Source organism: Sminthopsis crassicaudata, chromosome 4 (genome assembly GCF_048593235.1).
Source record: "Sminthopsis crassicaudata isolate SCR6 chromosome 4, ASM4859323v1, whole genome shotgun sequence".
Lineage (NCBI taxonomy): Eukaryota > Metazoa > Chordata > Mammalia > Dasyuromorphia > Dasyuridae > Sminthopsis > Sminthopsis crassicaudata.
This window is the reverse complement of record NC_133620.1, coordinates 235,652,602-235,676,517: the sequence shown is the minus strand read 5'-3', so window position 1 is coordinate 235,676,517 and position 23,916 is coordinate 235,652,602. Positions and strand designations below refer to the sequence as shown.

Below are 23,916 nucleotides of genomic sequence, written 5' to 3'. Positions count from 1 at the left end.
GGGTTTTTGTTTTTATTTTTGGTAAAATCCATGAAAAATAAAAGTATTTATGTTTAACATCTCACTGTTAGAATCAGATTCCACGGACTGTTTCCCTTTTGTCTGTCTTTGTCTTACATATTCATTGATTTATTATTTATTTATTTATTTATCTATTTAAAAAAATTAATTCTGTTGACATTTTAAAAGATCTACCATGTAAAGAACATTGTATAAAGTGCAATTTTATTTACCACCTTGTTTTTATCTTGGTTATTTATTATTTCCTCTTATAAACCTTTCTGTTTTGCCAAAATAACCTGTCCTTTCTATTAGACTAAGAATAAATTTAAGTAGATTATAATTGAATATTGCTCTTTATCTTGTCTTCCTTTCATGAAATGTGAAACATTGTATAATTGAAACAATTATTCTAAAGATACTTTTGCTTCCTTATGATGCTTTCTGATATTAAAATGCATATAGTGAGAGAGGGGCTTATTAGTTACCCAAATTAGTGGCCAATAGAAATTCTAATGGATCAATTTAATATGTTCTTTTTCACCACCAGATGGCATAACCATTATTTTAAATAGTGTATGCACATCAACAAATGTGTTTCAACTTTATAAACATAATTGGCAATATCATAGTAAAAAAGTATTTTAATGGTAAATGATTATTCCAGAAATGTCCAATTTTATCTACATAAATTTTTCCAGAATATTTATAAAAATATTATGTGATGTGATCTGCAATCTGTATAGTTCTATGTCTATGTAATATACATACACATGAGTATATATACATATATATGAATATTTCTAAGTTAAATATAATAGTTCTAGTAATTATGATTATTGTTATTTACACTGTAAAATGTTTTTCAGTTTTCAAAATTCTTTCATATCTTGTTATTTGATTATAAACTGCTATTGGTACATTAAATGGGATTTTATCCCTCTAAGCAACATAAGTCCTAGACTTGATCAAGAGAAATGATTCTCTTAATCCTTATGTCACCTAATGTCCTTTAGAGACATGAATATTCAGGAGAAATACTGCAGAATGTTTTCATTACCATTAGTCTTACTGAAGGAATTGTTGATAATATTTTGAGAAGTGAATTGTGGAATGTTGTCACGATTACTAATATTCATTATAACTTTTATAAGTTAAAGAATGAGAATCTTTTATGTACTTCATAAGTAAAGAATTACTAATGTCAATAATCACAAATCTCTTAAAAGCATTTTATTATTCCAATGTCTTTCCAATGCTGTTATTTTATTGGTATCTATCTTTGATAATTAAAATCTTATAAATATATTCATAATTCATCAAGATTTTTTTGTCTAGCTACATGAATTCATGGGAAAGGGAACTCTTAATGAAGAATCTTCCTTATCAATGTAGATCAGCAGTTGCCATAGCACTCATAGTCAGTACTCAGGATCTTAAAAAGTTAAAAGACTTATTAAGGATACATAGCACCTGTATCACAGGGAGAATTTGAACTCTGGCTCTTGGAGGCATCCTTTGAGTTACAATACTATATTGCTGCTAAATCAGGAAATATACAAGATTAATTCCTAAGTGGTCAAAAACCTAACAGGGCATTACTAACAATAGTTGCACCTAGTTACAATCATTAATTGATCAAATGAGAATATTTTACAATAGAACAATGAAATAAGAATATTCCCATGGAATGATATAATATTCACATTCTCTTTTGTTGAGAATAAGTAAAAAAGGAAGTCAGCTATGTTAAAAACCATGGGGTAACAATGTCCCTAAGGAAAATTAAGTGTATGGATACTACTTTTGTATAAAACAAAACTATCTACTACTATTACTATTACTACTAACCAGCCAACTAGCATTTATAAAGCACATTCACATATTACAAAATGTTTTGCAGATATTTTTTAATTATATCCTCACAGCAACCCTAGAAATAGGTAATATTTTCACCACTATTTTATAAATGCTTTTGGAAACTGAGGCTGAGAGAGGTTAAGTGAACTGCTCAGCATTATAGATCTAGCAAGATTAGAATTCAGGTCTTGTTGATTCCCAAGGCCAACACTTGATCCACTGTTCAATTCATTTTATGATTTTAATATTAGAAGCATGTAAGTTTATTATGAGTAGCTTAAAGTTTTCATTGAAGTCAATACATTATATCTCTGGATTTAAAAAAAAAACAAACTTAAAACAATATCAGTTTATTATTCAAGCATTTATTAAGCTGCCACTGTGTGTCAAGAACTCTGCTAGGCATTTTTTTTTCCATGGAAGAAGATGGTCATTCAATGAAACAGAGGAATTCTATATGTTTCTAAGAAAAAAACCATACTTAAACAAAAAATTTGATCTACATCCACAAGACTGAAGAGAAACAGAAACTGGTACACAGAACCCTTGAGAACTGTATCTCTGTTGTGGATATATAGAAAGTCTTCATGGATAATTTGATTTTACTGATATAAAAAAAGGGGGGAGTAGTAAAGGGAAGGGGGTAGTATCAGAAAAAGGGGAAGGAGTGATAAAAAGAGGGAAACTACATCCCAGGAAGAGGCATAGAAAATATACCATATCTGAGGGAATTTAGAGAGGGGGAGAAATATTGTGTGAATCTTACTCTCATCAGGAGAGGCTCAAAGAGTAAATAATTTACATATTTGTTTTTCAGAGAATTCTCTCTCATCTCATTAAAATGGGGGAGAGGAAAGGGGAAAAGGAAAAGGGGAATAAGGGAAGGGACTTGGAAGGAGGGGGGAGGGATACTAAAAAAAAGGGAGGGCTGCACGTCACAAGTGGGGTCTATAAATTAAATATTAGGGAAGGGGTTCAGGGGATAATATGATGGCAGGAAATACAGAATTAGTAATTTTAACTGTAAATGTGAATGGGATGAACGCTCCCATCAAATGGAGACAGATAGCAGTCTGGATCAAAAGTCAGAATCCTACAATATGTTGTTTACAGGAAACACACTTAAAGCAGGGAGATACATAGAGAGTAAAGGTAAAAGGTTGGAGCAGAATCTATTATGCTTCAGGTAAAGCCAAAAAAGCAGGGGTAGCCATCCTTATCTCAGATCAAGTAAAAGCAGAAATTGATCTAATTAAAAGAGATAAGGAAGGAAACTATATCCTGCTAAAAGGTAGCATAAACAATGAAGCCATATCAATACTAAGCATATGCACCAAGTGGTATAGCATCTAACTTTTTAAAGGAAAAGTTAAGAGAGTTGCAAGAAGAAATAGACAGTACCACTATAATAGCAGGAGATCTCAAGCTTGCACTCTCAGATTTAGACAAATCAAACCACAAAATAAATAGGAAAGAAATTAAAAAAGTAAATAGAACATTAGAAAAACTAGGTATGATAGACCTTTGGAGAAAACTGAATGGTGATAGAAAGGAATATACTTTCTTCTCAGCAATTCATGGATCCTATACAAAAATTGACCATATAATAGGACATAAAGATCTCAAAATTAAATGTAGGAAGGCAGAAATAATAAATGCCTTCTTTTCAGATCACAATGCAATAAAAGCTACATTCAGTAAGAAGTTAGGGGTAAATAGACCAAAAAGTAATTGGAAACTGAATAATCACATCTTAAAGAATGACTGGGTGAAACAGCAAATTATAGAAACAATAATTTCACCCAAGATAATGACAATGATGAGACATCATACCAAAATCTGTGGGATGCAGCTAAAGCAGTAATAAGGGGAAATTTTATACCTTTAGAGGCTTATTTGAACAACATAGAGAAAGAGAAGATTAATGAATTGGGCCTACAACTTAAAAAAGCTAGAAAAAGACCAAATTAAAAACCCCCAACCAAAAATCAAACTTGAAATACAAAAATTAAAAGGAGAAATTAATAATATTGAAAATAAAAATAAAAAAAAAACTATTGAATTAATAAATGAAACCAAGAGTTGGTTTTATGAAAAAGCCAATAAAATAGATAAATCTTTGGTGAATCTGATCAGAAAAAAGAAAGAGGAAAATCAAATTGTTAGTCTTACAAATGAAAAGGGGGATCTTTCCACCAATGAAGAGGAAATTAGAGAAATAATGAGTTACTTTGCCCAACTTTATGCCAATAAATTTGATAACTTAAGTGAAATGGATGACTTTCTCCAAAAATATAGGCTTCCTAGATTAACAGAGGAGGAGACAATTTGCTTAAATAGTCCCATTTCAGAAAAAAGAAATAGAACAAGCTATTAATCAACTCCCCAGGAAAAAAATCCCCAGGACCAGAGGGATTTACATGTGAATTCTACCAAACATTTAAAGAACAATTAGCCCCAATGCTATATAAACTTTTTGAAAAAATAAGGGATGAAGGAGTCCTACCAAACTCCTTTTATGACAGACATGGTACTGATACCTAAACCAGGTAGATCGAAAACTGAGAAAGAAAATTATAGACCAATTTCCTTAATGAATATTGATGCTAAATTTTTAAATAAGATATTATCAAAACGATTTCAGAAAATCATCCCCAGGATAATACACTATGATCAAGTAGGATTTATACCAGGAGTGCAGGGCTGGTTTAATATTAGGAAAAGTATTAGTATAATTGACCATATTAATAATCAAATTAATAAAAACCATATGATCATCTCAATAGATGCAGAAAAAGTATTTGATAAAATCCAACATCCATTTCTGCTAAAAATGCTTGAGAGTATAGGAATAAATGGACTATTCCTTAGAATAATCAGGAGCATATATTTATGACTGTCAGTAAGGATAATATGCAAATGAGATAAACTGGAACCTTTTCCAGTAAGATCAGGAGTGAAACAAGGTTGCCCACTATCACCATTACTATTCAATATAGTACTAGAAACGCTAGCCTCGGCAATAAGAGCCAAGAAAGAGATTCAAGGAATTAGAGTAGGAAATGAGGAAATCAAACTATCACTCTTTGCAGATGACATGATGGTATACTTAGAGAACCCCAAAGACTCTGCTAAAAAGCTATTAGAAATAATTCAGAATTTTAGCAAAGTGGCAGGATACAAAATAAATCCACATAAATGCTCAGCATTTTTATATATCACCAACAAAATGCAACAGCAAGAGATACAAAGAGAAATTCCATTCCAAACAAATGTTGAGAGTATAAAGTATTTGGGAATCCATCTACCAAAGAAAAGTCAGGAATTATATGAGAAAAATTACAAAACACTTGCCACAAAAATAAAGTCAGATTTAATTAATTGGAAAGACATTCAGTGCTCTTGGATAGAGCAAGCGAATATAATAAAGATGATAATACTCCCCAAACTAATCTATTTCTTTAGTGCTATACCAATCAGACTCCAAGAAACTATTTTAATGACCTAGAAAAAATAACAAAATTCATATGGAAGAATAAAAGGTCAAGAATTGAAAGGGAACTAATGAAAAAAAAACTCAGAGGAAGGTGGTCTAAGTGTACCTGATCTAAAGCTATATTATATAGCAGCAGTCACCAAAACCATTTGGTATTGGCTAAGAAATAGCCCAGTGGATCAGTGGAACAGATTAGATACAAAGGACAAAAAAGTGTACATCTATAGCAATCTAGTCTTTGACAAACCCAAAGATACCAACATTAGGGATAAAAATTCATTATTTGGAAAAAACTGTTGGAAAAACTGGAAATTAGTATGGCCGAAATTAGATATGGATCCACACTTAACACCATATACCAAGATAAGATCAAAATGGGTCCATGATTTAGGCATAAAGAATGAGATAATAAATAGATTAGAGGAACAGAGGATAGTCTACCTCTCAGACCTGTGGAGGAGGAAGGAATTTATGACCAGAGGAGAACTAGAGAACATTATTGATCACAAAATAGAAGATTTTGATTACATCAAACTAAAAAGTTTCTGTACAAACAATACTAATGCAAACAAGATTAGAAGGGAAGTAACAAATTGGGAAAATATTTTTAAAGTTAAAGGTTCTGATAAAGGTCTCATTTCCAAAATATATAGAGAATTGATCCTAATTTATAAGAAATCAAGCCATTCTCCAATTGCTAAATGGTCAAAGGATATGAACAGACAATTCTCAGATGATGAAATTGAAACTATATCCACTCATATGAGTGTTCCAAATCACTACTGATCAGAGAAATGCAAATTAAGACAACTCTGAGATACCACTACACACCTGTCAGATTGGCTAAGATGACAGGAACAAATAATGATGAATGTTGGAGGGGATATGGGGAAACTGGGACACTAATACATTGCTGGTGGAGTTATGAAAGAATTCAGCCATTCTGGAGAGCAATCTGGAACTATGCTCAAAAAGTTGTCAAACTGTGCATAACCTTTGATCCAGCAGTGCTGCTATTGGGCTTATATCCCAAAGAAATACTGAGGAGGGGAAAAGGACCTGTATGTGCCAAAATGTTTGTGGCAGCTCTTTTAATAGTGGCTAGAAACTGGAAGTTGAATGGATGTCCATCAATTGGAGAATGGTTGGGTAAATTATGGTATATGAATGTTATAGAATATTATTGCTCTGTAAGAAATGACCAGCAGGAGGAATACAGAGAGGCTTGGAGAGACTGGCATGAACTGATGCTGAGTGAAATGAATAGAACCAGAAGATCACTATACACTTCAATGTTGTATGAAGATGTGTTCTGATGGAAGTGGAAATCTTCAACATAAAGAAGATCCAACTCACTTCCAGTTGATCAATGATGGACAGAAACAACTATACCCAGAGAAGGAACACTGGGAATTTAATGTAAAATCTTAGCACTACTGTCTATCTACCCAGGTTACTTATACCTTCGGAATCTAATACTTAATGTGCAACAAGAAATGGTATTTACACACATATATTGTATCTAGGTTATATTGTAACATATGTAAAATGTATGAGATTGCCTGTCATCAAGGGGAGGGAGTAGAGGGAGGGAGGGGATAATTTGGAAAAATGAATACAAAAGATAATATTATAAAAAAATTACTCATGCATATATAATGTGAAAAAAATTATAAATAAATAATTTTTTTTTAAATTAAAAAAAAAAAAAGACCTCTGCTAGGCAGTGGGGATAAAGACAATTATATATATTTGCCCTTTAGGAACTTATAGCTGGTGAAGGAAAATAGCATGTACTTAAATATATGTATATAGAAAACAAGTATGAGCAATATATTTTGGTTTGGGACTTGAAGCTAGCTGGGCATTAAGAAAGGCTTTATGTAGAAGGAGTGTTTTAAAGGAAAAGTGGTTTAATGAATGGGGAGGGTGATATTAAGTGTTTACAAAGTGCAGAACACTGTGTTAAACACTGGTGATGGAAATAGGAAAACCCTCTATTCTGGAGTAGCTTACATTTTCAATGAGTCACATTTAGAAGGTCTCAATTACAAAGATCCTTTGGGTACAGCAAGGTAGATAATTTTTTAAAATATCTTTTTCATTAATAAAACAATATCTGTTTCTGAAATTAAACTGCTTTGTGCTACCAAAGATTTTGATAAGAACTTATTTCTATAGTCAGAGTATATATATAGTAACCATAGCTTTTTATTTTAAGAAGTGCATGGGAAATAAGTGTACATTCCAGTTATTGACACAGCCAGGGCAAAGACCTATAGATGGGAGATAGAGTATTGGGTGACTAATAGTAGAAAAGTTGGGCTGGAGACTATAAGATAGGAGTAATTTATAAAGTTGAAAATACAGATTGAGGTCCAGGATATAAAGAACTTTAAAAAAAAAAAAAAAAAAAAAACTACTTAATTTTAGGAGACAGTGGATTTTATTGAAGGAGAACAAGTTGTCAGACTTGAACTTTAGGAAAATCACTTGCTATTTAAACAATACATATACCCTAATGAGGTCTTCAATGTCAGGTATGGTTAACACAGAAATTGATAAAAATTAATCCCTGAGGCAGGCAGGGGAGAAAGCATTGATAGAGATTAGTTTAGCTGTATGGTCCCACCCTCTGGGAAGGTTATCCAATCTGAAATCCAAGTTATGTCAAATCCTGAGACCTATGTTTTACCGGGGTCTTGGACAGTCTCACCTCACAACACCTTGTCAGAAATCCCAGTCATGTGCTTGAGGTTAAATTTTCCCTATAAAATCTATTTATAAGCCCTATCATGAATGCTGCCTTCCTTTGGGTCAGTCTGCCATGGCAGGCATTTTGTCTCTTGGTGTGTTTCTCTTTCCCCTCCCCTTTCCCCCATGCCATATATCTCCCCTAATTCATTATGCTTCCCAACCCCGATTCTCCTCCTTACATTTGATTAATGTTTAGGGTGCTAAGTCAGTAACATGTTTCACATTACTAGATTATTGAGTCAGAGCTAGAGACTTAGGAAGACAAGTTCCTTCCTCTATAATGGAAATGCATTTTTTTTTCTAGACTAAAGGAAGTAACTTATCAGTAACAGCTTCTTTGTACTCTTGCTTTCTAGTAGTCTTTATTAAACATTCATACTGAAGTAAAATTACCACATTTACATGTAATTATTTTCAATCAAAAAACAAAATTTAACTTTCACATGTAAATAGGTCAATCAAGATTATCCTTCAAATTAGAAATTTAATCTTCCAAAAATATTTTCTAATACTTTTAAAATGTGTTTAGTTATGCTATTTATTAATATTACATAGCAATATCATAAAAGAAGCAGCCTGGTGAAGTGAAATCCTATCTGGGACAGTAAATATGTGTATTACCCTTAGAGGTGACATTTGACCTCTCTTTCTAAGGCAAATTTTAAGGATTTAATTACTAATTCAAAGGTAGATTTCTATCAGATATATAGGAGTTCCCACACATTTAGTTTGTTTCTTTGTTTGAGTAGGTGTAAGGGGTCATTCTTTGTTTCTTTGCAACCTAGCCCTAATTACCATAAAAAGGTAAGGTCTCCCTTTGCAAATAGGGCCATTTCTCTTTCTCCTTGTCTATACTTGACCACTTGATTCAGATAGGATAGCTATAGAGGGGAAAGTGAGGCATGACCCAGTACAGCCTCTCTTAAATCCAATTCATTTGTATGTCTTGGAGTTGCCTCCCTGATGTTATGATCCTCTTTCAGAATGAAAGACAAACAAGGAGATCCTTCCAGTCCTTCCAATATTGTCTGCATATGTTTTACCTTAGATTCCAAGTTGACAGAGTTAGACTAAATTCTCTTTCACTAATTTGTACAGTTGAAGTAAGTCCTCACTTTGTACTTAAAGACATTTCTCCCAGTTATTTTGTTGTTGTGGTGGTGGTGATTATTCAGTCATTTAGTCATGTTCAATTTTTCATGACCCCATGGACCATAAGTTCTTTATGCCCTCTATCCTCCAATATCTCTCAAAGTCTTTCCAAGTTTATATTCATTGTTTTCATGACACTATCTATCCATCTTTTCCTCTGCTATGCCCTTCTCCTTTACCATCAATCTTAACCAAAATTAAAATATTTTTTAGTGATTCTGCCTTCTCATTATGTGAACAAAGTATTTAAGTTTCAGCTTAGTATTTGACCTTCCAGTATATAGTCTGAATTACTTTCTTTAAATATTGACTTATTTGAATTATTTTTCTATCCAATGGATTTTCCAAAGCCTTTTCTACAACCTAACCACACCTTGAAAATGTCAGTTCCATAGAGCTCAATTCTCTTTATAATCTAACTCTCAACAACCATATGTTGCTAATGGAGAAACCAAAGTATTGACTATACAAATCTTTTTTTAGCAAGGTACTATCTCTGTTTTTAGTATGCTTTCCAGATCTTTCATGGCTTTTTTTTAAAGTATCTTTTAATATCATGAGTACAGTCACTGTCTACAGTGATTTTTTTGAGCTTAAGAGTATAAAATCTGACATCGCTTCCATTTCTTCTCCCTTTACTTTCCAGCAGCTAATGTGTTTAGTTGCAAAGGTTTATTTTTTCCTATGTTAAGCTTCAAGCCAGTATTTGCATTCTCTTCTTTATTGCTCATCAAGAAGATTCTTAGTTCTTCTTTACTTTGTGCCATCAGAATGGTATTATCTGCAAATTTGAGATTAAGGTTGCCAGAAGAAATATCAACAATTTCAATTTTTGATTTATCTAGCCTGACATTTTACATAATATACTTTGAATATGTTATATAAATGAGATAACTTTTTGGCCCTAAATGTAGTATTTTAATGTGTGTTCTTATTAAATTTTATGTTACTCAGGTGAATTCAACATTTATTAAGCATTGTGTGCAAAGTGCATCACTGTGCTATGTAATAAAGAACATACAAAAAGAAAAGAACTCCTGTCCTGAGGGAGATTTCATATAGTTAAGAATAAGATTTTGAGTTGTGTGTTGAGTACAGGAAAAAGTGTAGCATGAATATGAACAGGGATATATCAGAGAAGATAAACAGGAAAATATTTGAGAAGAAAGGGAGCACTAAAAAGGGGAATAAAGAAAAGCATTATGGAGAGGGTGGCATTTGGGCTCAGTTTGCAAAGAAGATAAAGTTCCCAAAAGAGCATATTGAGAAGGGCAAATTTTTTTAGGTATAAGGAAGGCCCAAAGAAATGCAAAGAGATGGGCAATGAAATGTTAAGTTTCAGGAAACAGCTAATGATCCATTTTGTCTGGAGACCAGAATATGCAAAGGGGAGCAATGTGAAGTATGTCTTTATAGGTAGATGACAGTCAAATTGTTTAAAGTTTTAAATGCCAAACTGAGTTTGTATTTTATATTTAAGGCAATAGGAAATCACTGAATTTTTTTAAACAAGTTCAGACCTGTAGCTTAGTAAGATTCTATTGAGACAGATTGCATTAGAAAAGGGAAAAAAAAAAAAAAAAAAAATATATATATATATATATATATATATATATATATATATATATATAAAACAATTATAGCAGAAGTATGGGAAAAAGTAAGTACCAGTTGTAGTAGTTCAATGTGAAGTAATGACTAAAATTAGGGTAGTTTCTATTTAATTGAAAGAAAGGGATAAATATAAAAGATGTTGTAGAAGTTGAATAAACAAGATTTGGCAACAGATTAAATATATAGGGTAAAGGAGAGAGAGAAGAACCCCAGATGTTTTGGTGGTTATGAACCTAATCAGAACAGAAGGATAAATGGTTTCCTCCACAAAGTTATAGAATAAGAACATGATAGGGAAGCTGACTGTAGTATAGGTTTTGTACAATATAGGGTGTGAGATGATTCTTAGTCAAATTAAAATTATAGACTCTAGGTAAAAAGCAAAAAAGGTTTTATTACTATCTCATGAGAAAGGGCAACTCCCAACTGACACAGTATCAGTAGAGGAATGCAAAGCACAAGCTGCAAACACAAGATTATATAGATCCTAATGCAGAAGCCCTTGCCCCACCTTCTGACTTTTTCTCCCATTGGCTGGCAAGTTCTAATTTACCATTAAATATGGACCCTAGAACACTCTTTACCATGTTAGGTACTTAAATGCTAATAAACAGATGTACATATGAGAAAGAGTTGGGGGGGGGTAGAATTCTGGGAAATATTTATCTAAGGTAATCGAACACCTGCAGCTTTCAGCTATAACTCAACTAGTTGGTGGAAAGTCTCAAGTTACAATTAGAGCATAGGTCAAGGCCACATCCTTATGAGAAGTTTCACTCAGCTTATTCCATTTAATCCCTCCTCTTATTTATTAACCTTTGAAAACCTCTCACACTATTCATGATACATTTCCTCAAACATGTTATACTCAGTAGCCAATCTCTCTGGATCTTGTTTGTCCTTTTTCTCTCTTGGAGTCCATCCTTTAATACTCAATAATCAATCTAGAGGGATGAAGCCAAGATGGCAGAGAGCAGGCACAATTCTCTGTGATCTTCTCTGATCTTTTAAACCAAAAGCAGATTAAGCCTCTAAGCTGTTTTTAGAATCGAAGAATCCACAAATATTTGGAGTACAACACATTCCCAGAAGAAGTTACCTTAGAAGAACTTCAGAACAGGTTGGTTTCAGATGGGCAGGGGGAACAGTCTGCCAAGCTCAGACCACAGCACAGGGAGACCAGGGCAAGGAGCTGGGACAGGGAGTCAGAGCATTGCAGAGTCCATACATCTGGGAATCTTCTGTGAGCCTTTTAGGCCACTCTGTCCTAATTGCAAGCAGGTGGTATGGCAGGTTTGCTTTTTGTAAAAGACAAATTGTAAACCACTGAGTCCTGGAAGAACACTGGACCTAGCTGCCATTACCCAGCACTGGAAATCAATCAGCAGAACTGCCCCCGGGCAAATTAAAGCAGCTGTCACTCCTTTGTATTGAACAGAACTCAAACTTATTTTTTTTTTTTTTAATGAATAAAAAAACAAAAAAAGAACTTTAACCATAGACAGCTTTTATGGAGAGAGAGAAGAACAGACCTTAAATCCTGAGGTGTTCCTAAAGGCAAAACAACTCCAGATGAAGCACCAAAAGGAGAGATGAGCTGGTCCACATTTCACAAGGCTTTCCTGGAAAACTGCATAAAGGATCTTAAAAGAGAGTTATAAGAAACATGGGTAAATGAAATGAGATCATTGTAAGAAGGAATGGAAAAAGCATATAGTGCCCTACAAAAGAGATATAAAAAAGATACCAATTCATAGAAAAACAAAATTTGTGAAATGGAAAAAGAATGCAATGAACAAAAAATTCATTTGACCAATTATAAAAGGAGCTTAAAAAACAGTAACTGAAGAAAATAATACACTACAAATTAGAATTGAACAAATGGAAGTAAATGACTCAAGAAGACTTCAAGAATCAATCAAACAAAACCAAAAAAATAAGAAAAATTGAAGAAAATATGAAATGCCTCCTAAGAAAAACAATTGACCTGGAAAATAGATCTAAGAGAGACAATCTAAGGATTATTGGGCCTCTTGAAAGACATGATGTAAAAAAAGAACCTAGACATTATCTTACAGAAAATCATAAAAGAAAACTGCCCTGATATTTTAGAAGCAAAAGGTAAAATAGCCATTGAAAGAATTCACTGATCACCTCTTGAAAGAGACCCCAAAATTAAGTCTCCAAGAAATATCATGGCTAAATTTCAGAACTATCACACCAAGGAAAAGATATTGCAGGCAGCCAGAAAGAAACAATTTAAATACCAAGGAACCACAATTAGGATTACCCTAGCAGCTTCCACATTGAAGGACCAGAGAGCCTGGAATCTAATATTCCAAGAGGCAAAGGAACTTGGATTATAGCCAAGAATAAGCTATCCAGCTAAAATGAGCATTATCTTTCAGAGAAGAAGATGGACATTCAATGATATAGATAAGTTTCAACTATTTCTAATGTAAAGACCAGAACAGAACAAAACATTTGATCTCCAAACACAGAATTCAAGAAACATAAAAAGGTTTAAAAAAAAATTTTTTTGAGAACTATATTTCTGTTATGAGTATACTTAGAAAATGTGGGTATAAAATTATTTTATTATGATAATATGAAAAAGGAACTAGAGGTGGAAAGGGGATCACACTGGAAAAAAAAGGGGAAAAAAAAGGTGGTAAAATAAGAGAAATTACATCTCACGAAGAGGCAAAGAAAACCTGTTATAATTGAGGGAAAGAAGGGAGGATGAATCCTACTCTCATCAGATTTGGCTCTAAGGGAGAATATCAGACATATTTGGTTTCACAGAGAAACTTATCTTACCTCATAGGGAAATGGGAGGGAAAAGGGGAAAAGAAGGGGAAAGACTGATAGAAGGGAAAACAGAAGTATTAGGGGAAAAGTGTAAAAACAAGGGAGTGGCTCTAAAGGGAGAGGCCTGTTTGAGGAAGGACATCATCAAAAGCAAAATACTGGGGAAGGGAGAAGGGGAAAAAAGAAAGAGAGAAGCATAACAGGGTAAATAGGATAGCAGGAAATACAATATTAATTATTTTAACTGTGAATGTGAATGGAAGCAGATAGCAGATTGGATTAAAATCCAGAATCCTACAACACCTTGTTTACAAGAAACACATTTAAAGCTTAGTGATACATACAGAATGAAGGTAAAGGGCTGGAGCAGAATCTGTTATGCTTCAGATGAAGTAAAAAAAGCAGAGGTAGCAGTTCTGATCTCAGATCAAGAAAAAGCAAATATAGATCTAATTAAAAGACATAAGTAAGGAAACTATATTTTACTAAATTAATTATCTATTACCATATATAATGAAGCAATATCAATACTAAACATATATATTTCAAGTGATATAGCATCCAGATTCCTAGAGGAGAAGTTAAGAGAGCTGCAAGAAAAAAATAGACAGCAAAACTATACTAGTGGGGGATCTCAACCTTGACTTCTCAGAACTAGATGAATTGAACCACAAAATAAATAAAAAAGAAGTTAAGGAGAGAAACAAAATATTAGAAAAGTTAGGTATGATAGATCTTTGGAGAAAATTGAATGCAGACAGAAAGGAGGGGTTTTGTTTGTTTGTTTGTTTGTTTGTTTTTTTCCTCAGCAGTTCATGGAACTTATACAAAAATTGACCATGTATTAGGGCATAAAATCCTCAAAATCAACTTCAGAAAGGCAGAAATAGTAAATGTATTTTTTTTCAGATCACAATCTAATAAAAATCACATACAATATAAGGGCAGGAGAACATAGACCAAGAGTTAATTGGAAATTAAATAATCTAATCCTAAAGAATGAATGGATGAAAAAGCAAATATTAGACACAATTTCATTCAAGAAAATGACAATAATGAGACAACATATCTAAATTTATGGAATACAACCAAAGTGGTTGTAAGGGGAAATTTTATATCTCTAGCTGCTTACTTACATAAAATAAGAGAAAGAACAGATCAATGAATTGGGCTTACAACTTAAGAAGCCAGAAAAAGAACAAATTAAAAACCCTCAATCAAATACTAAACTTGAAATTCTAAAATTAAAAGGAGAAGTTAATAAAATTGAAAGTTAAAAAAAAAAAAACTATTGAATTAATAAATAAAACTAAGAGTTGGTTTTATGAAAAAACCAATGAAATAGATAAACCTTTAGTTAATTTGATTACGAAAAGGAAAGAGGAAAATCAAATTGTTAGCCTCGAAAATGAAAAGGAAAAACTTTCCATCAATGAAGAGGGAATTAGAGCAATAATTAGGATTATTTTGGCCAACTATATGCCAATAAATTTGATAATCAAAATGAAAATGGAGGAATATTTACAAAAATATAGATTGCCTAAGTCAACAGAGGAAAAATAAATTATTTAAATAGTCTTATTTTAGAAAAAGAAATACAACAAGCTTTTAATCAACTCCCTAAGAAAAAATCTCCTGGGCCAGATAAATTTACATGTGAATTCTACCATACATTCAAAAAACAATTAATTACAATACTATATAAATTATTTGAAAAAATAGGGTAACAAGGAGTCCTACCAAATTCTTTTTATTACACACATATGATGCTGATAGCTAAACCAGGTAGAGTGAAAACAGAGAAAGTAAATTCTAGACCAATTTTCCTAATGAATATTGATGCAAAAATCTTAAATAAATAAATAAAATATTAACAAAATCATCCCCAGCATAATACACTATGACTAAGTAGCATTTATACTGGGAATGCAGGGTTGGTTCAGTATTAGGAAAACTGTTAGCATAATCAACTATATCAGTAACCAACTAACAAAAATCATATGATTATCTCAATAGATACAGAAAAGGCATTTGATAAAGTCCAACCAACACCTATTGTTAGGATTCTTACAAGGTGCTAAATAACTGGAATTGATAGAGACAATAATTATTTTATTTAGCATAGTACTTAACAGTTCTCTAGTTCAGTAATGTACTTAGTACTTACTAGAGTTCCACAAGATTCACACCTTTAAGAGAGCATATATAAGCTTGGAGCCTCAACCAGGATTCACTGTGGGAGATTCACAAGCCAGAGAAGCAGCTTAAGCTCTGGGAACCAAGACTACAGAAGGCTTCTAAAACAAACTAGCTGAGTCTCAGGTGAAGAAGATAAGACTTTGAAGGAGACCATAAAGGATTTGGACTTTAATCCCTGGCTGCATTTGGGGTGATCACACTAAACTAAAAGGAAGGCTGCCTCCAGAAGTCCCTCAAGAAACCTGCTCCCAGACAACATTACACTTTAGAGAAGACAATTACAACCCATTCCTATTAAAAACACTATAAAGTATAGGAATAAATGGACTTTCCTTAAAATGATCAGTTGCATCTATTTAAAGCCACCAGGAACATCATGTGTAATGGGTAAAAACAAGAACCATTACCAGTAAGATCAGGAGTGAAACAAGGCTGCTCACTATCACCATTACTATTCACTGTTGTGTTAGAAATGTTAGCTTTGGCAATAAGAGAAGAAAAAGAAAATAAAGAATTTAGAGTAGGTGATGAGGAAATAAAATTATCACTTTTTGCATATGATATGATGGTATATTTAGAGAACCCTAGAGAATCAACTAAAAACCTACTAGAAACAGTTCACAACTTTAGCAAAGTTGCAGGACATAATAAATTCACATAAATCATCATTCTGGAGTCCAGAGTCTCCAGCCTCTCTCCTCCTCTTCCTGCTGCCAAGTGCCTTTGGCCTCTCTCCCTCTGCCCTCCAATCCTTGCCTATGATTATCTTAACACCTCTTATTTCCTAATGGGCAAATAGAGTGTGTTTTCCAGTCCTCATCTTTCATGAACAGTCTGATACATTTCACATTGCTGATTGCTTTCTTCTTCTCCTGGACTCTATTTAGCTTGTTGGAATACTGCTCTCTTCTGAATCTCCTTACATATATAGGACCACCTATTCTTAATTTAATTTCTTTAATCTTCTAGTAACTCTCACTAACCACATACATTCCCCAAGACATAGTGTTCCCTTTTCTCTTCATCATCTATACTATTTCACTTGGTAATCTCATAAGCTCTCATAGAGTCAATAGTCACCTCTATGCAGATTATTCTCAGATTTATTTTTCCATCTCTCACATGCATTGTTGCATTTCCATCTATCTACTACATATCTAAAACTATTTGATCTATATACTTATTAAACTCATGCCCAAAACTTTGTTCATAATTAGCCCCCTAACCTCTTCTGAACTTCTGTATTATAGTTCACAATACAATTATCCTTCCAGTCATTCAGGATCTCAATGTGTCATCTTTACTTTATCTTATCTATCCACATCCACCTCCAATCCAACCAGTTACCAAAACCTGTTGATTCTATGTTCACAGCTCTTTCATATATGTCCCCTCCTCTAACACTGCTACCACTTTGGTAGAAGTCATTAATACCTTACATTTGTACTTTTTCAGTAGCTTCCTTGTCTCAAATTTCTCCTTCCTTAGTACATCCTTTACTCAGCTCAGTTATATTCCTGAAATGTAGATCTGACAAAGTGCCTTTTTTAATCAATAAACTCCATTGCTTCTCCATTTGTTCCAGGTTCAAATATAATGTCCTATGGCATTTGTAGTCTTTCATAACTTTTATCCTTGCCTTTTAGTCTTAAACTTTATTCCTGTCCTTGCACTTTGCAATAGTGACATTCTCCTCCTTGGTGATTCTCATTGCCTGATTTTCTGTATTTTCTTGGTTATTTCACATGCCTAGCATTTGTTCCTTCTTTATGTGTGACTGTTGTATCCCTGGCTTCTTTCAGGTCTCAACTAATTTTCCATTTGGTGCAGTAAACTTTTCCTGATTCTCCTTAGTGTTAATAACTTTCCTATTCTTATTATATCCACCACAGATGTTCACATATGGACTTTTTGTACGCAAGCTATGGCAAACTTTCTTAGCTTGTATTGTTCTGATCAGCCACAGTCAGACATACTGTACCACAACTACAACATAATGTCATTTTGGTTCTCTTTAAGAACAAAAGGACAACCAATAACATTCCTTTGAGAGTATCTCCAGTTTATCCTTGTATATTTTGTTTTGTTGATAGAAGTTTGCATGTTGCTTTTTTTCCCATCAGTACTTTCTTTTGTCACCATTAGATTTTCTCTATGGAAATTGATAAATCAGCTACAACTAAATAGAAATATTTTCATGGTGATACCAAAGGATTATAGAAGGGTTAAGTGTCTTGTCCATGGCTATTCATGTGATCAGTACTTGAAACAGCACCTCTATTAGTCTTCATGGATTCTAAAACTACTCTCCCATTCATTAGATGTGAAATCTCTTTCTTTCTACCCTAAGGAATAACTGAGCAGAGGAACAGACCTTTCAGAATATTAATGCCTGTCTTTAAAAAGTAGGATAACTATATGAATGAAAGCCGAATATAATTTTCTACTTTCAGAGACATCTCAGGGATGTTTTTAGATTGCATTGGTGAAAATTCTGAGTATCACATTTCTAGACATTTAAGGGAAATACTGATTTTCCTTCTCTTATACCAATAAAATATCCTTGTTTCCTTCTTCCTTTGCTTTTTTATAAAGATCTCTTAATAAACTAGTATGGTCTAGGCGAAACTGAGAATTACCTGTAATGTAGTTCTGAAATTTTAAGTTGTGCTGAAGTTTAAATTGTGATGAAAATTGGAAAAGAATTAGAAATTATATAGATGATATCAATGGCTTAGAGTAAAAAAATGAAAGAAGGGATTAAGAAGCCACTGAGAATCATATTATCTTATTTGTGAGGAAATATCATGAGGAATCATCACAACCTTTTTGCAGTGAAGATAAGAGTTTTCATTGCTGTCATTGTTGTACTCACTTTTTTCATTAATTTACCTGAATATGTGTTTTACTCCCCTCCCCCATAATATTAAGGCCATTGCTTTTAGTGAGTCTTTCATTTTTCATTTTAGGTTTAAGAAACAAATGGTTTGATCTTAAATCAAGAAACTTTACTATATAAGTAAAGCATTGTTCAGTTAATGTATTTTTGTTCTGTTTCAGGAAACACAGCTGTTCCTCTGTCCTCTAAGGAGCTTGAAAGTCCTGAGAAAAAGTCCAGTCAGCTGGAAGACTCTGGGTGTGATGTGTTAAGTGAAAATAGAACTGACCCTTCAGAACTGTCCCAGAATGTTGAAGAAAATTTTACTTCATCTTCTGAAAATTCTGTATATCAACCACCCACTGTGAAAAGCCATTATGCTCTCCAAGAAAAAACTTTATCATCTCACCTGCAATTTTTGCAACATGTTCTTGAACTGAAGAACTTAACAGAGTCTGGTAATTTGAAAACAGATTTAAACAAGTTTGAAAGCAGCTATTCCACAGTATCTGATTCTGTATTTCGGTTGCTTGATGGCCTCATAAATTTTTACAGTCACCCTAAACTCCCTTTCTCAAACTTTTTGACAGAAGCAGTTTGTATTTTGACTAAGTTAATTGATGATTGTAATTTATCTAATCACATACTTAAAACATGTTTCAAGAAGTTGGAAGAATTTGAGAAAACTCTAGTGCAGGTTATTTTAAAGAACAGCAGTATTAATCGGGTAAGTAGTATATTCTTACATTCTATAGAGTTTAAATAAAATGTCAAGAATGAATTTAATTGATATCCTGTTATATAAATCTATTTTTTGAAATGGATCTGCCGTGTTAAAAAGTCCTTCCTTTACACCCCTCATTATATGCTGTTATACATTGTAGTCTAGAGCCTGCCAACTCCCTATCTTGACTATTTTTGTTACTTTCCCCAAAACTTCTAATATTCTTTGGTTTTGATTAACACACACACACACACACACACACACACACACACACACACACACACACACACACACACACACAGACAAATACACACAGAAGCCTGTGCTCTCTAGAACATTGCTTATTCTAATATTCTATTTATCATTTTGTTGTTTTCATTTGTTAGTCATGTCCAGTTCCTTGTGATCTCTTTTAGGGTTTTTTTGGCAAAGATACTAGAACAGTTTGCCCATTCCTTCTCCACTTACATATGAGACTTGGTCAGGGCCACACAGCTTATAAGTTTTTGAGGCCAGGTTTGAACTCATGTCTTCCTGACTCTAGGTCTAATGCCCTCTATGCCCTTCACCATTTAGTTGTCCATTCCTGTTACTGCCTAAAATAATTCTCAAATCCTAAAAATTTTAATGATTTCTTAATTTAATGACTCTGCAACACTGAAATTCCTTACTTTGTGCTGTCATATTGGGATTGATAACTTCTTGTATTTGTTCTTTCATTTTCATTTCATTAGATTGTAACCTGTTGAAGTAAGAGACTATTTCTTCATTTCCTTTGTTACTGCTCTAGTAATGAGTACTATGGTATATATAGTAGGTGTTCCACAAATAGACTGATAGACAGTAGGAAACAATCCATGCATAAAACATTGTATTTTTTTATTTATCATTGAGCATTACTTGGAGGTGCAGAAATAAGCAAGCCCTAAATTCTGTCCTGTTGTAATATTTATAATGAGGGAAAGGAAAAGGGGAACCCCATTTCTTGGCACATAGATAATCCCATGAGAAGCAGTGTCCCCTGTAAAATGAATTTACAGGCCCGAAAACCTAGATTGATAAATAAAAGGTTTATTGTAGGAATTTGGAAGTAAAGCTCAGTTAGAAAGACTCCAGGGCCAGAGGTGGCTGCTGGGCGGCCAGGAACCCTTACATGTCTGGAAAGATACCATGTGTTGGCAGGGAGGGCTCCTGTAAAGAGGGCTCCAGCTTGGCCCTTTTTATATATAGAAGATGATGGGTGGTACCCCTAAGTTCTTGGCAGGCTTTTCAGTTAGCTCAGATCAGGTGAGGGCTGAGGGAAACTGAGCTGAGGGTAGGGGCTGGGCCCGGATATTAAAAATCTCCACCCCCATCAGTTCCCCCCTTAAACAGTTGAGACTTAAATTCATTTAAGAAAAAAAAAATATGGGACAGTGTCCTTCATTTAAGAAAAGGTTGAAGATTTTCTCCAAAGATCTTCAGAGTAGAGGGGTCCCCTCGTCTTGTTCACCCCTCAAATCATCGCCTCCAGATGCATGTGGGAAAAGGGGTGTCAATCTTCGAGCTGACAAGGGTCGTAGAGATTTGGGGTTCCATGCCAGGAGGTGAGGTGTGAGATGTGGGGGATGGCAGGGCATCGAGGAGGTGTCCCGGTCAGTTGTCCCCGGTCAGTTGTCTTTGATAATGTTCTCCAGACTGAAAGGCCAGCTGAGAATTCAAAGTGTGAAGCCTAGAGAAAACAGATCTCAGGAACAGATTAAAAGTGGGGTGTCATCCAGGGTGGAGATGGTGACATTCAAGAGAATGGGGCCTTTAGCAAGAAATGCATCAGGTCCCTTCTGTGGGCTGCTTGTCTGATGGCCCATCTAATTATCAAAGAGAAATAGGAGAAAATGCTGAGAGAAAAAGATCATTTGTAGCCTAGCTCTTTCACCCTTAATTTCCAGGAAAGCTAATTTCTCCTAGGATTGGGATTAATGGGTGTGGACCAGAAGCGAGGGGAGGCAAGAAGCCTTGATATCTAGTAGATTTAATGAACCACTGCTCTTTTGTAAGGCAGGGTCTAGGGATGGGTATATATCCCCAGTTGTCAGAGCTGTAGATCAAGATAAGAATGTGGTTTAAGCTCTTGGAAATGTTGGAAAAACTGTGCTGTTCTTGAAGAGACTTAGTTATTCAATAAGCAAAGATCCTGAATCTTTTCCTTCCCAGTTTCCCCACTCTTTATGGGAGAGGGGTGAAAGGAGTCAGGTGCACAGTATCAGCATAGCCTACCCAGCTTACCAGCCCCTGGGGTGTTCAGGCTGTCTTGAAATAAAAGGGAAACAGGACCAGATCTCAAATTCCTACCAGGGGGCAGGATGCTGGGGGGCCAGGTGAATCCTTGTGGTGTTCTGTGGTGGTGAGAAGGCAGTTCCTCCTGTTCGGATTCAGGACAGAGACTGGAGTCTTCTAAGGCTTAAGTCTAGAAGAGATTTGCATTAAAAGGGCATCTCTGCTTCTTTCTGAGTGTCTAGAGGCAGGATTTGCCCTGAGAAGAGAACTGAGAGTCTCAGGTTAACGAGATAAAGGAAACCAGCAGGTGTTAGAAGTCAGTTTTGGTCTTACAGATCTCTATTAGTTGTTCAGTAGCAGACAGATGACCAGGCTAAATACTTATTTGGCCAAGCATTTAGGATACAATGATTGCATATAATCAGGCTACATATAAACAGCAAGGTATGACATAATTGAATTGCATTAACAATTTCTATTGACTATTACTCTGATCTTAAAATCATTTACATGAGGAAAAAAATGCAAGAACATAAATTCTCATAACCTTATATTGATAACAATAAGGAATTTGTCCCAATGAGTTCATATCCAAGTAGATGATATCCATACAAATTATTCATACAAATCAATTTGTTTTTAAAATATCCAATGCAAATACAATCATATACAGAATGTCTAATTCCACATAAGAGAATTCAAGAAGTTAGCAATTCTTTTAGAAATAAATCCTATAAATATAAATATAAATCCATAAAGTATGAATGACATTCACAGAAACCCAGAATATTGCTCTTTTCCCAACCTTTTCACTTCAAAGGGGCTAGCTTTGCTGGGTGTGTCCTAACAACAGGGAGGCCCCGTCAAAGTGGGTGGAGAGAGACTAGTTAATCTGTTTATCAGTGGAGTTTATTGAGAGTCAGTAACCGGACCCCAACTCTATAGCCTTTATTCCCTTTAGGCATCCCTAAAAAGAGAGAGATACGACAAAAACTTTTATTTCGCCAGAGCTGTGCCATGACGTCTCAATGAGCAATGCTTGGCTTGAGTGTAGAGCTCCAGACAGCATCAATCAAGTCCTGGGAAATTGAGCTGTCCCACCTCGCTGATAGAGGGTGGGGAGTTTGTGTTACCTAATAGAGGTGAGAGCAATATTGGAGTAGGTTTCTAGAGAGATGACATAGTCAGTGGAGACAGCATCTTGATAGCTTGGGATGGGAGAGGCATTCTGCTATTCTGAAACATAAGATCTTATCAAGTATTGTGATAAAGAGGCACAGGGAGGTTTTGCAGAACTAAGAGGCAGGGAAACTGAGTCAGGATAACTAGGGAAACTGAGTCAGGGCAATAAAACAAACCAGACTAAAACTAGAAAGTGCAAGGACTTGTGGCAAGGACCAGTTTCTCCCCGATAACCCCAGAATTATTAGCATAGAACAGCACTCCTTATTCAGAGATACACACGCCTCCCTGTTTGAATCTCTGCAGTTGGGGGGCATCTCAGCCAGAGATGGACAGTCTTTAGGCCTGTGGTCATTTGTGCATTTAACTCAGCGTCTGTTGTGTAGCAGTGCTCAGGCAGTTCTGCTGCCCTGAGAAGGCATCCCCAAATCAGGGGCTCTGAGAGAGACAAAAATTGGAGTTTGAGAGCTTCATTCTCTCTCTCTCTCTCTCTCTCTCTCTCTCTCTCTCTCTCTCTCTCTCTCTCTCTCTCTCTCTCTCTCTGGAGGACAGATTTCTGAGTAAATTATGCAATTAGACCAAGAGATAGGCCGCCCCAAACCATTGAGTTCTGATATCGAAATGCTGAAATAATAATTAAGGAATTGAGGTAGCAGGAGGGGAGAAACAGATCAGAGAGACTGCCAGTCCTAGGATAGGTGTCTGATTTTGGTTGTTTTTAAAGAATAATCCCAAAGATTGAATAAGGGATTTCAAAGTTAAAACATAAGCCAGCCAAGCATAGTCTAGCAAATTTTAAGCAAATTCGGCCTGAAGTGAAATAAGACATCAGTTTTTCCCAACTTCCTGATCAGCTGAAATCTCAGTTTCCTTTCTCCCCTATTTACAGAAATTATCAGATTATACATAACAGACTAGTAAATTTTCCTGAAACAGCAATAGTCAAACAGTTTTATGCAGCAATAGTCAAACAGTTTTATGCAGCAA

At 34.5% G+C, this 23,916-nt stretch overlaps 1 protein-coding gene across 2 annotated transcripts in view; it reads left to right on the top strand.

Annotated features, from left to right (window-relative positions):
- Positions 1-23,916, top strand: part of MEI4 (meiotic double-stranded break formation protein 4) — a 306,413-nt gene that overhangs the window by 99,398 nt on the left and 183,099 nt on the right. For both annotated transcript variants that reach the window (XM_074265431.1, XM_074265429.1), the window contains exon 3: positions 18,950-19,494. In XM_074265431.1, the coding sequence (XP_074121532.1) occupies positions 18,950-19,494 (545 nt within the window). The remainder of the gene's footprint in view (positions 1-18,949; positions 19,495-23,916) is intronic.